General features: G+C 33.4%; 1 protein-coding gene across 1 annotated transcript in view; it reads right to left on the bottom strand.

Annotated features, from left to right (window-relative positions):
* LOC106461576 (E3 ubiquitin-protein ligase arih1-like) overlaps positions 1 to 17154 on the bottom strand; it is an 84940-nt gene that overhangs the window by 35272 nt on the left and 32514 nt on the right. The window contains exons 6-7 of the mRNA XM_013921416.2: positions 15364 to 15419; positions 1435 to 1501 (exon numbers count right to left, since the gene is read on the bottom strand). Coding sequence (XP_013776870.1) covers positions 1435 to 1501; positions 15364 to 15419 — 123 coding nt within the window. The remainder of the gene's footprint in view (positions 1 to 1434; positions 1502 to 15363; positions 15420 to 17154) is intronic.

Raw genomic sequence — 17154 nt, 5'->3', positions numbered from 1 at the left:
AAGAAACAAGTGTCAAATAAGTACTTTTGTTACTATACTTCAAGTAAACAAATGATCTTTTAATTTACAATTACTGATCTGAAAAAAAAAAGACTGGGACATCACAGTATTCAAGACCTAGTAACTTAGGAATAGCATCCGACCAGTTAAGAATAGTATAAGTGTATAATATTATAAGTGTATAATACAGAATACATTTTTTATATCCTTGATTTTTTTTCTAGTCAACAATGACAAAACCATTAACACTTTTTTAATCTTATGATATTGCATAACTGATTCTCAGATAATTAACCATCATTCCCATTTCACAATATTCTGAATACAACCCATAATACAGAACATTTTAATTAACATCCTATAATGTAAGTGATAAATGACACTGTTTTCAATTATAACAAGAAAATATTAATGTTATTGTCTTGTATACCAAAACAATTTTCTGAATTTCTAACTCAGTCAAAAAAGAAAAGAAAAAAGGCTGTCTAAAGCAACTGTTAACTTACAAACAGTCAATACCAGTGAATCAGTCTGACTTCAATTTTTTTCTACCTTCTAATTCCATTATCCAAAATACTTATTGAACTTTTCTCAAATGTAAAGGAACATTTACCAGAGGAACGATATGTTTTACTGAGAAATCTTGCCCATAAATACTCATTAATATAATTATACCAGTCTGTTTTCTTAATGTCTTGGGAATAAAAAAATCCCAGCTGCCACTTTCATTTTGCATAACTTATAATCATGAAAAGACATCCAACAAATATGAAAGGATGACTGGATAACACCTGTTCACACTACTTGCCTGTCCCAGCCTTTTTCCAGCTGAATAATGGATGATGTCATATTTGAACCTCTGCTTTTCCTTCTAGTTTTGAAATTGATCAGAATTGGGATTCTCATTTACAAAAAGTATATTCTGTATTGGAAACTATTGAGAACATAGCCAAGTATGATACTAATAAAAACAAACTTTGCCCATGGTGAAATGTAACAGCTAAACCCACTTGTTAATAAGTAACAATGTAAAACAAATTAATACCTGTATGCATGCAATGTTCAACTAATGCTTACTTTTACAAACAACAAGACAAGTTAAAATCAAATCAAAGGCTTGGCCAACTAAAACTTTATTTGTATTTGCTTCCATCCCCCATATCACAAATGCTTCCAAAATCTTTTGAGGCAAATTTTAAAAGGTTTGAAAATTTTCATATTCTACTTCATGAAGCCCCTGATGTTTGGATTACTTATTAAATCATATGTTGGTTTATGAGAAGAAATAGGGAAGCTGACAATAACCAAATATTTACCCCTCACCTCAATAAATCAAAATACTGATCTTACAAATTAATTTTTTTTTAACTTAAACCTTAAAAAACCATAAAATATTAATTCCCTATCAATTTTTCATAGTTTGCATATTCTTACCTCAATAAAACTGTTTGTTATTAGATGTTGGTATTTTAATTTAACCTTAGGATCTGTGATAAGATTCCTGAAAGAGATACATAACATTTTTAATTCAATCAAATTATATGCTTTTAAAATAAACACTGAAAATAAATTTACAAGCCACATAAGTAGAGGTGTTCTGACAAGGTGATATTTCCAAGTTATGTAAAGTTAACAGAGTTAAATAATCTGAAACAATATATCCATTTTTTTTTCTCTTTTTAGATAAGGTTTTGACTTTTCCAAATCGGATTTAAATTACAGATAATATTTCTCACTTGATGAAAATTAGAAAGGTATTCAAGGAAATTCAGATAAAACATGACTGCTTTTAATTTTACCTTCTCAGTCTAAGATTCTAGATACATGACTTTAAGATTTGGCTTAACAACTACAAAGTGCAAAATAAGAAACTGCTTTGACAAACACAATGAAGAACAACATGTATTTATATTATTTTCCAGCTCACCTGCAGGAAGTAAATAGCCCAGGTAACCTTTCAGATTTCAAGTAACTGTGCCATAAATAATAATCAAGAAATAGAACAGGACACTTTATGCATTTACAATTGGGTCGATTAAAAGTGGGGATTACAATTGTGTGGGGATTAAAAGGAATTTTGTATAATAATATATATCCAAGAAGCTACTGACAATGGTGTTTAACTTATTAAATTTATGCACCTGAGCAGCTGAAAGAAACTTATGAGAAATTGCATTAATTTCTCAAAGCCATAAAAACATGTCCAATTACAGGCTACGGTGAATGAAAGTAAGAACTTGTGAGTGTTGGGCTTTATGATATAAAACAACAAGGCTATCTATGCTAAACAACTTTTTTTATTTCATGTAAAAACAAAGCAATCAAAGAAAGGTAAAATATGGAAGTTTAAAATAAAATAAATACTTGTTTGTTTGTTTTTTCAAATTAATAATAAGTCTGGACAGTATCACCATCACCATTGGTACTGTTCAAGGTCAATGGGAATCCACAAGTTCAAAATATGTTTAAAATAATGCCACTGCAGGTATTCATATTAATGGCACAAAAGTAAAACAGGGAAAATTGTGACTTGAGTGCAACAAAGGCAACACATTGTCAAATCAGTCCCTCACAATATAAATCTATGTGTGTAATGAAACTGTGGCCAATGCAGAACCTTGTGAACACAACTTCGTCTCTTCACTTCCTATGCAAACTATATAGCCAAACAACAATAGTTAGCTTTATCTGGAAATTCTTGTGGATATGTTGCTCATCACAAATCAACTACAAACTGATATAAAGCTTTGCCAACATGACTGGCTTGAAGTCCACAAAATAGACAGACAAGGCTGTGATATCACTAGAACAGACAGATTTGCTGTAGTGTCAGGACAGACATCCAGAAAAAGTTAATAGAGATGCCCAAAAGAATGGAGTAATAAGTAACATGAACCCTCTTGTTTAGGGTAAATCAAAGGGCATATCATCACTTTTTTTTTAGTATTACATTCAAAATTTAAATAAACTACTATGCAATGTATATGAATAAATTTGGCATCAAAACAGAGCTAAAAAATCAAATTTTAAAACTGTATAACATATAATCTCTTAATTACAAGAAGAAATATTAAATAAATTATCAATTTCCCCCTGTATGCATACCATGACATTGTTCATTCTGACATGCCCTGCCCATTTTCTGTTTCTTTCATAATTCCTCTCACTCTAGTATAGATATTATTAAAGCATAGTCTAATTTTTATAGCATACAATCTTCTTTGTTTATGGAGATATAAACTAAAAAATCAGACTACTTGCCATGTTCACTTATTAAATCCTATTTTTCATAAATTGGCAATAATTTTCTCTGACGTTTTCTCTGACATCATTTATAATCAATAGAAAGACAAAGATATATAATGCTACCATGTTCTCAAAATATTTTTCAAATAAATAAAATTATTTAATGTATAAGTACCATCATTACAAAAATGTAGGCTTAAGTTTCATTGGTGGGCCAACAGCAAAACAACAAGCCACATATAAGTACTGATTTCCTTGTTTTTTAGGCATATTTTATATTTATTGTTACAAAACTAAAATGTAAACATTAGAAACTTATTAGGTTAGATAATGAAAAAAAGTTTCTCCATAAGGTATGCTTGTGAGTAGCTCATGTGATTTTCAGCTTGTAAAACATGATTTTTAATTACAAATGGTTCAAACAGCAATAAAACAATAAAAGTAAATAGACACAGATGTAAACCGTTATGAGCTGTAAGTTGTTTAGGATAAATAACTAATTTCCTGTATGAACTGTGATCATTCTAGAAAGAAAAAAAAGAAGATTAATTGAGATTTATTTCAGACTTTTTGTGGTGGTAACAAGGTCTGTCATATTGACCAAGTCTATACAGAATTAGAGTAGAGAAAAAAAAACAGATAAATTATGTAGTTTTACTGAAAAAAAGTTTTTTTAGGGGTTATGCAAAACTTTGAAAACTATAAAACAAAAAAGTATTTTTTTACTCTTAAGATGAAAATCACCTTTTATTTGGACTGTTCAACACTCTGACTTCCTATATTCATAAACAAATCATTTTAAAGTCAACATTTTCCTAAATTGAAAATGTATTTCCAATAATACTTATCTCTGATGACACTATAGCTATTTCTCGATCATCAAGATTCTACCTCATGACCCATCTAAGCATTAAACTTGCTTATTCCAGTCTTTTATACCCTACTTGAATGTCCTTGGCAATATCTAATTTGCTTAGCTCCCCACCAACATCAATGCACCCTCTATCCAGGTTTTGTATATAAGCATCTTATTCAGATAATGTTATCACTTTTTTGAGACTTGAAGCCATCCCAATCACTAACACCGGCTCTTAGTGGGAGGAAGGACGGGTGAGTGTCAGTGGAGGTAAGTATTATTGAAAATACATTTTTAATTTAGGAAAACATTAACTTCTGAAACACACCATCCACTGCCACTTTAGCTAGAATCCCATACAAAGAAGGTGGAGGGGGTGGTGAGGGCATTATCCATACAGAAAATGTCTGCATAGAACCTGGATCTACAAAGATACGAGTGGTACACGAATGGGGAAACTGCACTATATCCAGAACATGTATGCTATTCACCCAGAACTTAATATCGATATCACGGGTGGAATAATACATGAATAATTATTATAGACCAGCCACAACCAGATAGCCAAGGTTCAACAACTCAGGGTTGGAATTAAAGGGTCTTGGTCTCTATATCCCACATTGGTGGTTAGGGCCATTGGACCACAATGTTATATATATAGATACACTTTTGATCCCAACCTGTAGCCATAGAGTAATATGTTCCAAACCACCAGAATTATGAAGAGAATGGAAGCAACACTAAAGTGTACAGACTTTCTCTTTCACCTGAATATTTCCAAAAGGCACCATTCCAGGCTCAGAATGACAGGATCATGTACACGATACTCAACCAAAGGAACTGAACTGGTCTGAAATTATGAACATTTATCTTCATTTCCCAACTGAGTGGGCAAGGAGCATTCCACTTGCCCCTGGAATTATGGAGAGGACGTGGAACACTGTGTTCAACCAAGGACTTAGGATGGGACCACTTCTTGTTCAAAATTATGAGGAGATAGTGTTCCATGAACAATATACAAACCAACACTGATCAAAAAGAAGGGCCATGCACACCCAAACAGGATAGTATAGGATCAAATCCGAACCAGTATTATGAGTAGGCTCCCACAGAGGCTGGTGCTACTCCTATAGACATCTGGGAAAGACATCCAGGGACAGGGTAGGAGGGTCCCCAACTTCGCCCTCTTCTCCAAGAGTTGAGAAATACACTCTCCATCCACCACCCAAGCTACTGGAAACTGCATGTGGTAAGGACTCCATGAGTAGAATATGGGGAATAATGCATGTTGAAGAGTCCCAAGAAACAGTACTCTGGACACAGTGCAATAGATTAACCAAGTTCCCCAAACTTTTAAAAGCAAACCAACCCCAATTTATTCAATCCAATGATTGGTAGGCATGAGCAGGATCCCCTTTAGCTTTACTCATGATAGTCCATGAGTGGCAGTCCATGATAATACCATCCAGTAAGGCCTTAGATGGTCTTATGGGACACCTCATTTCTACAGAGCCTGTTGCAACCTATAGTAAGTATAGTGAAATTTGTTGTTAGTGCAGAATTAGAATGATAAAGGCACACATGCCTGGGCACCACTCATCACAGAGTGGGATCTAGTGAAAAAATAAAGGAACCCTGGAAAGGAAAGAGAACATATGATGGAGAAAATTACTCACACCTAGTTAAAATCTAGTGCATGTAGTCAAAACAGCCAGAGGGGATAGTCAAAAACACTCAGAAGATGAAACTGCCAGATCATGTATGTAATGAGAGAGGAAAGTCCACTTATCAGCCCACACACTGTATTCCAGAGTGCAGTTCAACCAGGCAGCTAATGACATAGAAATATGATGAATCTTGTGAGATGTGACTCGCAGCAGATTCATCTCCTGCAAAGATGTACACAATGTGAATCAACTTGCAAAGCCACCTCATTAAGGTAATGGGAGATAAATCACAGGAAACTGAAGGATCCCAATGAATAAATAGTCGATTCCTAGTTCCCTTAAATGAGTTAGTATGAGCCATGTAACACCTGAGGGCACTGACAGGACACAACAAATGACCAGGGTTCGAACATTGTTGTAAAGGTGAAAAATGGCTGACAAATGAATTGCCGAAAAGGATTTATTCCCCTCTCTGGCTGCTAGAGTCTTTGGAAGGAAGAACCTATCTGTGTAAAGCAGAACATAGGTGGAATGATAAATAGTCCTATGCAAATGTATTGCAAACAACTGTTGATATCCACATGCTAACAACAACAAAAAATACACCTTAAGTGAAAGGTAATACAAAGGACAGGAGGCTATAGGCTTGAAAGGATGATGAGACAATGCATGTAAAACAACCTTAAAATCCCAATTAGGCAATTGAAAAGGATATTTGGGCCAAAGGATGCAAAAAGACTTTAATAAGCCAGATATTTCTGGGAAGTCTAAAACCTTCCTATATTTGGAATACGAAAAAGTAGTTGATAAAAACGCCTTATATAAGGCTGCAGTAGACGAAGCAAGACCTCTTTCCAAAAATCTAAGTCAAAAAAATAGGATATGATATACACCTTAGGATGAAGTGGGTTTAATTTCCTTTTGACACACCACTGACTGCAAGTGTGCCATTTCCATTGATAAATGGCCATAGTTGGTCTACAGAAAGATTTAGTTAATCTCTCAACATGGGCTTTGTCAATTTGACCAACCACGTGACCTTTTGTACTCTTTTAAAGTCTTTATAGATTTAATACTTATAACTCTCAATATAGTGGGTATATCTTCACATAATTTGGCAGTCTTTCAGTTAATATTACAACTCTTTCACTTATAAAAAAATCAAAATTTTTAGTGGAGTGTTTTTAATAAAATAAAGGTTTGTCCATGAATATACTGAGTATTTGTTTTGAGTAGTCTGTGTGCAAAGTCATTTTCATGTTAAAATTAAAAATACTTTTCCTCATCTCAAAAATCTCAAATTTCCTTTGTGTAATCCCTAAAACCTCCTAAATGCATGTAAAAAAATTTTCTCAGTAAAACTTTATAGTTTATCTGTTATTTTCTCTATCCTATCTCAAAACGGGATTGGTCAATTTGATCAACCTTGTAACCACCCTAAAAAAAACCTAAATTACCCTTTTTCTTTCTAGAATGAATTCAAATTGTAACATGAAACTACATTCATTTATCCTAAGTAGCTCTAAATTTGTAACATTATACATCTATTTGTAATTAAATTATATTGTCTTATTGCCCTTTGAACCATGTGTAATTACTATCTGTGCCATAAAAAGTTGTAAATGAGAATATACAGGTCATGTTATGCTATCGAATTACATTACCCATGAGCTACTACGAACTGCTCGCGTGCATGCCTCATGAACCATTTTAATTATATTATTTATTTTACCTGATCTAGTCTTAAATAACTTAAAAAGATCCATATTCTTAGATATATTCTTTAGTTACTTTTATAATAATAAATAATGAATAAACATGAAAAACAAGAAATATAATACTTAACCAATTTCTTTTTTTCTTGCTGTCAGGTTTCGAAGAGAGTTACCCCTTATTTTTTATACTATAAATAGTAATGCACTTAATAATTTTTATTTGATTAAATAATGCACCAAAGAATATAGACTAATAACATGCAAAAAATAGACAAATTCACTTACCTCTCAAAATTCTCCTGGCTTTCTAATTATGTGACAAGAGCCGATACAAATTCATCCAAGCTAGTCGGTAACTTTTCCACAGGAAGGTATCTTGTACTGTGAGTGAAATTAATGATATTCTGTTCAGAACAAAAAAAGTTATACAATACGTCATTTGATAGATGAAAACCTTGACTTTATATTGGTTATAGGTAATATATAATGAAAAGTAAGAGAGAACTAACAACGAATTATGAAAGAGAGGATGTGACAGGTGGGTGTGGCAGGAGGGGGCTGATTTTCTATTCAATAGCTCTGTAATCAAACAAAATTGAAGACTATAAAAATTATGGTTTATCTGAGCAATAACAATTTTATAGACAGTAATTTACTTTTAATTTCATACTTTTTCGAGGAGTGGTGGATAAAATAGAGATGATGACATGCTAAGAGAAAATGTTTCACATGGGTCACATAATGGAAATTCAGGATGTTTTTAAATATTGCCTTGTAGAACTAGGAACGTAAAACTTTTATATTATCAAAATATGGATTATTAGCTACAGTCTTAGGCTATTCTAATTGGTATAACATAAACAAAAAGTAGTTAAATAAAATTTTGAATGTAAGACACAAAAACCTTGCGTCATGTGCAGTAAAGGATACCCAAGGTGATAGGGTTAAATACAAAATAACTTTACAAATTAAACCCATACATCGGTCAAAGGACTGCATAACTTCCTCAACAGAGATGGCCAAAGAGAAAGTGGCAGAGGTGGACTTTCTTGCAGATACCGAAGAGGACAAAACCATGTTTAAGCTGAACAAAATGGTGATACCAAAAGAACTTGACGAGGAGTGGAACAAACAATAACCAAAACTCTGGGCAACAAACAAATCAGGGAAAAGACATACAGATGCAAACTTGTTTAGTCCTGACTGATTGCATCTATTGCCAATGCCTGAGGATAAGGTCCTGGGGACCAAAACAACTGCAGTTGAGAATTCCAAGGAGTTGCAAAAGCTTCGATCATTGGAGACCTGAACTGAGAGCAAATCCACTGAAAAACCTTATGAAGTAGCATCCATTCTATCAAGAGAATACAGTTGGGCCGAGACACATGATATGCATTTAAATTCATTGCTCCTGGAACATGGAATGCAAAGAGCCTGATAAAACGAGAGTAAGCCCAGTAGAGAAGATCCAAAGTTTGAAAACAATTATCTCGAGGATGTGTGCCCCCTTGACAATAAATATGGATACCACCATAGAATTGTCGGAATGTATCATGATGATTTTCCCCTTCAAGAGAGACAAATCATGAACCATGAACTTATGTGTGTTCATGCCAAGGGAATGAAAGATTTAAGGGATGCCCACATGCCCAAAAGAGAGAGAACCATCCACACAGTAGGAGACATAAGTAAAAGCCAGACTGCTCTTTCCATAGCTTGTAGCCTGATGAGAGTCTGCTGAGCCCGACTTAAGTACTTGTTGAAAAAAGACATCCAGATGGACAAGGTATTGAGTTGGCAATAGAATGGATTTCTCTACTCTGATAAGGAAGCCTGCCTTTGTGATTTCTGAAAGGAGAATCTGGGTATGTTGTTCTACCAACTGACAAGATGGTGCCAAAAATAGCCAGTCGTCCATATAATGATGAGTGCACAGGCCCAAGGAAAGCAAGTGATGAGAAAAAGATCATACAACTCTGCAGAAAACATAAGGTGTTGATACATGGCTAAAAGGCAGAGCCCTGAACTGCAGCACCTGACCTTTGTGCACAAATTGTAGAAATCAGTGGGATGACTCTGCTATGGGAATGTAGAGATAAGCATCTGTAACATTGAACTTGGTCATCCAAAGCCCTGGTGAAAAAGAATTCCATTGTAAAACAAAGAGGATACAAAAATTGATTGAGCCGAGAAAGATTGATGATTGAATGCCAATCTCCTGTTTTGTTGGGCACAAAAAATAAATGGGAATAAAATCCTGGAAGAATGGGATCGACCCTTTCTACTGCTCTTTTGGCTGTCAACTCTCTTATGGCTTCAGAATGAAGCTTCACTTGCTGTGGATCTGTTGGAGGTGAAAAAGAAACAGGTTGGGAGAATAATGGAGGTGGATATCTAAAGTGAATGACAACCCTGATGCCAGAACATGGAGTACCCGGGGATCCGTGGTGAAGGAAATCCAGATGTTCAGAAAATGATGTAATCATGCTCCCACAGGCCCCCCGGAACTGGGTAGTCACCATTACTGTTGGCGTTGGTCCTCCCTAGCAGAAGATCCTCAGACAAGGACAGAATCTATTGTGGGAACCAATAGATTGAGGGACTGAAGTCGAGGGTCGGGAAATGCGACAAGACAACACTCCCAAATTACCAGTTGGAGCAGAAGAAAGGTGAGAAGTCAATGATGATAATGAGGAATGTAAACAGGTGGCATCAATCTGTGATTACAATGTCTCTGGAACTCTAGCAAACAACAAGGGATGGAGAAAAGGAGCCTCCCATAACTCCTCGAGGACAACAGACGGTAGACAACACCCACCAACAAGGCATCTCTCCCAATAAATCCCAACAACAGACGAGCCAAGAAAGTAAGGAAAGAACTGAAGACGACAATCTGACCATAGTAGACGTCAGCAAAGGCCCCAACTCATTCTCAAATTGATGTCAGAACATTGAGAGGCTTCTTATAAAAGTTGGAGCAAAGCTAAATATCTCAGAACAGTCAAGAGAGTGAGACGAATGAGAAAATTGTGATCTGTTTATAGAGATCACAGGTTCCAATCTGGAAATCCATAGGTCGAAAAGGGGGTCCAGACATTTGGAATCTAAATATACATCTTCCTGGCAGTGATAAGCCATGTCATGTTTTTCTGATAAATGTGAGGGACAAGGAATAGCTATCCCATCATGTAACTGAATGTCAAATCTCCCAGCATGAACAACAATATCAGGTGAAGGAAGAACTAAGTAGTCATTGTCGTTCTTTCTGCCAACATGGAAGGAGTAGAATCAAAGGCAACCAAAGAAGATCCCAAAACCTCACAAACCTGATTAACCAACTAAAGAAAAGGAGCAGGAGGCAGTTGACCTAAATTGTCCTCCGTTGAGGCCTACGAGGTAAATGAAGGAGTCGGAAAAAAAAGAGTCTAAATTTTCCACAGCATGTCCTGGGTCATTTGCAAAAGCTACCTCAAAATCCCCAAGAGAGACACTCCTGGTCTGCATGGATGCCTCCATCTCACAACGGATCATATCACGGATAGCCTTGACTGAGAGAAGCACATCATGACAGACTTGAGAAACAGAATATAAAACCAGTTTAGTAAGTTAATATACATTTTCATATCAATCAGATTTTGTACTATATCAGATAAAGCCACAGAGGAGGAGTGTTGCAATCGGGTCTGTGTGTCTGTCTGTAGGTGTTTTTCCACACATATCTTAAAAACTAATAGATCGATGTACACAAAATGGGAAGTCAGTATGAAACAGTCCTCCCCAAATTTGGTCTGGATCACTTTGAAGCATTTTTTATAATGGGGGAGATAGGGAATTTTTGCACTTTTGGGTTAACAACTCTGTAAAGTGTTATTGGATTTGTACCAAATTTCATGGGCACATAAAGGTTGAGACTCCTCATCACACTACAAAAAAATTATCTGGATCATTGATCATTCTGGATCTGAGAAGGACTTTGAGTTTTTGAGGGTGAAATTTGACATTATCCAATAGAAATTTATGCAATCTCAAAAAGGAGGGGCAGGGCAAGGGTATACAATCTCTCTGATTGCTCTTGTTTTTATTATCTGTAGAGCAAACATTGTTGTTTCTAACTTGGTTGCCAAAATGTATAAATCATTCCAGTATGCACTATAAATTATGAAAAACAACAAAATATCTTGTGATCATGATATTTCTATCCAGATGTCTCCAGGTCATGATTTCTTAATCAACTCTGGATCAAAAGCAGCAAGGTTTGACCACAATATTTTTCTTTCTGTGAATAAATCATAAAACAAGGTATAGAAAGTTTTGACGATGGTAACTGTGGAATAGCAGCCTTCCATTCATAGTCGTTTTTCAATGATTTTATTTTGTTATTTTTTATCATTTTTGGTATCCATAATAAAAAATGGAAAAAATACAGCATCTACTAACACCACCCCACAATGCAGTTCAAGGAACACACAACACTGTAAGTGTGAAAATGTAGCAAAGCCAGGGTTTTGTGAGCACTATACCCAAACACCAGCACCAAACATAATGTCCACAACATCTCTAGAAAATGTCAATACTAGCATTTGATTTAGCAAGAGAGAGCAAGTTGACTGACCCTGGGAGCCACACAAAGGTAATCTGTCTACAGGAATTCAGGACCAACGTCACAAGTTGCAGTGTCTCAGACATCACTTAACAACCCAGAACTTCTCACTGGTCATTACAGCAAATATGTGGGAATATGTATGAATCCCCTAGAAGGTAAACTGAACAGAAAGAACCTTCTATAGGGGGGTCTACTCATTTACAGGAATCCATGTTGAGGGTAAATTTGTATAGTTAAAGATAAGAACCCTAGACATAATGCTTGAATTATCATACCAAATATTATCAGTCTCAAAATTGTATGTAAAGAGTGAATATTCTCAAACTTCCATTTTTTTAGTAGAATCTAATCAGCAAAAACAGTGCACGAAAGATCACTCATTTTGAATAAGTATCAAATCTTTATTATTAGCAGATGTAAGAATTGAGTAGTCCACAAGTGAACTGCATTCAGAAGTCACCAGAAGCAGTAAAGATTATGATCCTGTCTTATAATTCTAAAAAATATGGAAGTTTTTAATGAATAAGAAGATATTAAACAAGAAGTAAATATTTAAATGTTTGTTTAACCAACATATCAAATATCAAGAATATTAATACTGATGTAATCTTGCTATCTGATAACTCTTTCAGCACAGGCTCGGTCCCTGGGACCGACCTCGTAACCATTTTGTACTTGTTATAGTTTTCATGCTATAACTTTTAAATTATTGAGCAAATGTTAATGAAATTTGGCAGATTATCAGTAAACATTACAATGCTTTCATATGCAAAATATTAATTTTTTTTTTTATTAAGTCTTAAAGTTTATAAAGCAAAGTTTTCTCATGTCTTTTTTTTATTTTTGCATGTTGCCTACCTATCATGCAAAGTAATATTCATCTTAAGATTAAAAATACTTTTATTCATCAGAAAATTTTGAAATTTCACATGTAAAATCTTTATCAAATGTTTCTCAAGAAAAACTTTATATTTTATCTGTTATTTTCAGTAATTAATCTCTGTATGGGTTTGGTAGATTTGACTGATCTTATAATCACCATAAAAAATTAGGAAATAAATATAAATTATGCCTTTCTCATTCTAGAATGAACACAAATTATAACACGAAAACATAAATGTTTAGACGAAGTAGCTTAAACCTCATAACATTATACATTTATATATATAGTTATTATTTTTATTATATTAACCTTTCATCCATGCCTGGCTAACAATACAGAAGTTAAAATGATGCAGCTCACATGCACTCATGTTACTGTATCAAATAACATAAAATTGACTTTTGGTCTGTGCAAAGTAACTTGTCTTGGCTGTTTTAGTAGACTAGTATTTTGCAAAAATACAGTCAAATTTCAATTATTATACATTATATATGTATATAGATTATTGCTATTTTGAAATAAGTTCTTAAACTTATTTTTCTTAAAACATAAAACAGTAAATAAAGAAGTAAAGCAAACAATTCTCTCTTCTAGTTACGACCTTTGTACTCGGTTGCTGCTTGACATAGGTTGCTAAGTCTTTAAAAAAAATGCACGTGGTGGATATGAAACAAAATATTTTTTTTAGGTTTTATATATACATTTGAATAACTAAAAAATTATAAATTACTACATTAATACCATAGATTTCCACTATAATTTATTTAGCTCAGTAACTAAGATTTATTTTAGTCTAAAAAAATATGAAATTTTGAGCAAACTAAAGACATCCTACCTTGTTGATATATTGGTTCAAAAGATAAAAATGATGCCAAATAAATTAAAATGGCTGAGAAAGCTTCTAGGGGGACATTCTGAGCTTCTGATTGGTTATTCATGTCATATATAGAAGTGTATATAAGGGACCATTTCCAAAAATGGAAAGAGGTGGGTGGGGTGCCACTGTGTTTGATTTATTACATGACCAATATCTTAGCAAATTGAAAAGAAAAGAGGCTCTTATTTTGTACTCTAGCTTGTCAATATTGGTAATTTGAGTTTCTACTTCATTCGAAACTATAGACATAGTATTTTGACTTCACAAACATCTAATTTGAACCAGTGCTCATTCAGCATACCACATGACATACAAAAATCAATGTTTATCTGTTTTTTAATATTTACTTTTAAATTAAGAAATTCAGTAATGTATAGTTCTAAAATTTGAATTATAATCTACAGCTTGATACCAAACTTATTTACATAAATTAATGAAATAGTAGTTCAATAAAATTTTTAATGAGAGTTAACAAACAAGATGACATGGTCTTTCACCTGTGACCCATCTATAAAGGATAATTTACTATTTTTACATAAATGGTACCTTATGCAACACACAAACTAAACACCCAGGTCAGAGGCTTCTGTGGTTCAGGCATAGCCATCCTTAGAACTGCTGACCGGAGAAATAGCAACCAGTCAGCAGCATTTTATGCCTATGTAGTTACTCTTAATTAAATAAAGGAATTGGCTGTAATGATTGTAGTACTCCCAGAGCTGAAAGTCTGGAGTTTCTTCACTCAATTAAATCAAAGACTTTTTACTTCATATTATGCAATTTTGTGAAAGATAATTTTGGATATTAGTTTATTTTCATTTCCTAAGCTACATCTATAGTATTTCTGAAAAGCATAATTTCCAATTACACAATTAATTTCTGTGGAGTCACAATAGTTACCAAGTGTTTTAAAAGTTCAATTAAAAAATTAACCAAAAGAAAGTTTTATTCATCTATACTCAGCTGTAGGAGACTTTCTGCAAAACTAAAAAAAATAACTATTTATTGAATATCAATAACAACAAAAAAGAAACCATATAAATTACTGCAAAAAACAGGAAGCTGAATATGCACACTAATACTTTTAAAAGTTCTCAAACTATCTGAAGAAAAATATCCTTGGGGGAATTATTTATCATGTCTTTCCTTACATTGCAAGGTAATGTTGAAAAAGTCTGTATTTTAAGAGGTGATAATAATTACAACTTTGTATAAATGCCCAATTTTTAAAAATCAGTACTTATATTTATATAACTTGGAAATACCCTGTGCAGTAATAAGCTCATCATACATTATACAACTGTAAGTAATATTCATTGTTATAAATCTTTCAGTCTATAAATTGTTCTTAAATTTAAGAAGTTTAAAATACTGACAACAAATCAAAAGTATAAAACAGGAAGATTCACTTACATAGCTCCATGATGTATAACCATGAATTAAGAATTTTTACCTCAACAAAAGTAAAGCAAAATAAATCCTAAAACTGAAGAGAAAACTTTTCTTGCTTACTTACATGACTGTCTGGTCATCTACCAAGATGTCACATCCATGGGCAGCACATGATATAGTCTATCAAGTACACATCACAAGCATATAACAATTATTCCATCTAAGACTAAACTGAAATACGTTACAAACTTTATACTCCAAACATCTTTTCATGATTAATTCATTATTTTACTACCAATTTTACTTTGCCCGTGCATTTATTAAGATAGAGAAAATAAGTTACGAAATTACTATTCAATATATTGCATCAGAACTTTGGAACTGATTCATCATGTAGTGAAATACATATATAAATATATGTATACGTATCTTAAAAATAAGAACAAATGTATACCTAAATGACAGTTTCTACAATATCATCATTCACAAAGTTTTGGAAGAGACAAATTAATTCCACTGGTGTAAGTGTGTTGGAATTTAGTGCTTTTTCAGAAACTGCTTTAAGAACTGCATTTTGTTCATACATCTGTTGTTTACATATATAAACAGAATAACCATAAGACTAAGGTATTTTTATTTAATGTAGAAATACTAAATCTTTTACAAAACTCTCACTGAAAGCCTAGTTGAATACAAATTTCACACTTGTTGAATTCCTGAATACTATTTAGGTTGACCCTTAACCTCCATTATTATCTTATATGTCCAATTAAACCCTAAAGGTAATATTTAATAAAAGATAGAAAAAGAAAAAATGATTATATGAAAAAATAAACACCATCCAAAGGATACATTTATTATTTAAGGAAAATTATTATTAAAAGGAAAACAAATGAAAATTATCATTAAAAGGAAAATAAATGTATTTTCCTGGAAGAACTGAATGAGTGCTGTAACACTCATCCAGAAAACAAAAAAAAATAATTTAAAAAAATTAATTTCTTTTCTGTCACCTATGACTGAGTTTGACTTTAAAAATAATGGTATGATTGAATTAGACAATAAAGCAGCAAAATAAGCTAACAAAATTATTATACCTTATGTTTTTTATTCCTTGTCAGAGGTGTTTGGTAACAAACTAAACTGTTTATTTAACTACACGAGTTTTTATTCAATGCAAAAAACTTCAAGTTGGATGTCATAGCAAAAGTCCATTAAAATAATAATGAAACTAACTTTTCAATGTAATGTTACACTGACACCAAATGCACTAAACAATAGCATTCTACATATGGTTAAAAGTGTTTTTTGACTCTTTTTCCCCCTTGGTCTTTTATCGTGTATTACATGATTTTGGACCTTTGTATGTGGTCCTATTGTGACAATTTGCAAGGGAAAAAACACTCAGCAACAAAACAAACCATTATCCATTGCAAGAAATCAAGGCAATAGTAATCCACCAGATAAATAACAAACTGGGAATTTAAAAACCTGCAAATCAGGATCATAAAAAAAGTAAGGAAACAAGGCTGGAGATACTACAGACCTTACTTACTCAAACTACAAACTCCTACTTTGGCTCAATGCTGTTACCTAGAATTACATTCTTTTCTGCCTAATCTCCAAGTGATAGTTTGGTAAAATTAAATAGAGGGAGTCACATGCATCAAGAGGGTATCTTGCACTCCTATTAGTGGAGGGTTGTCACATGATGATTTACATGCGAGACACAGTTGAACCACAATGACCATGGGGTACAAGGGAGTTCACAGCATGAGAAAAAAATTTTGCATATAGAGGGTAGCACTGAACAAGAATAGCTAAACATGCGAGGGAAGGTAATGTACTGTATTAGAAAAAAATCTTTGTTGGTCAAATTCTTTGGCACATAATATATGCAAATTTCCTGCACCCA

This window comes from Limulus polyphemus, unplaced genomic scaffold (genome assembly GCF_000517525.1).
Source record: "Limulus polyphemus unplaced genomic scaffold, Limulus_polyphemus-2.1.2 Scaffold990, whole genome shotgun sequence".
In the NCBI taxonomy this organism is placed as follows: domain Eukaryota; kingdom Metazoa; phylum Arthropoda; class Merostomata; order Xiphosura; family Limulidae; genus Limulus; species Limulus polyphemus.
The sequence above is the reverse complement of the archived record's forward strand: the minus strand, read 5'-3'. Positions and strand labels throughout refer to the sequence as shown.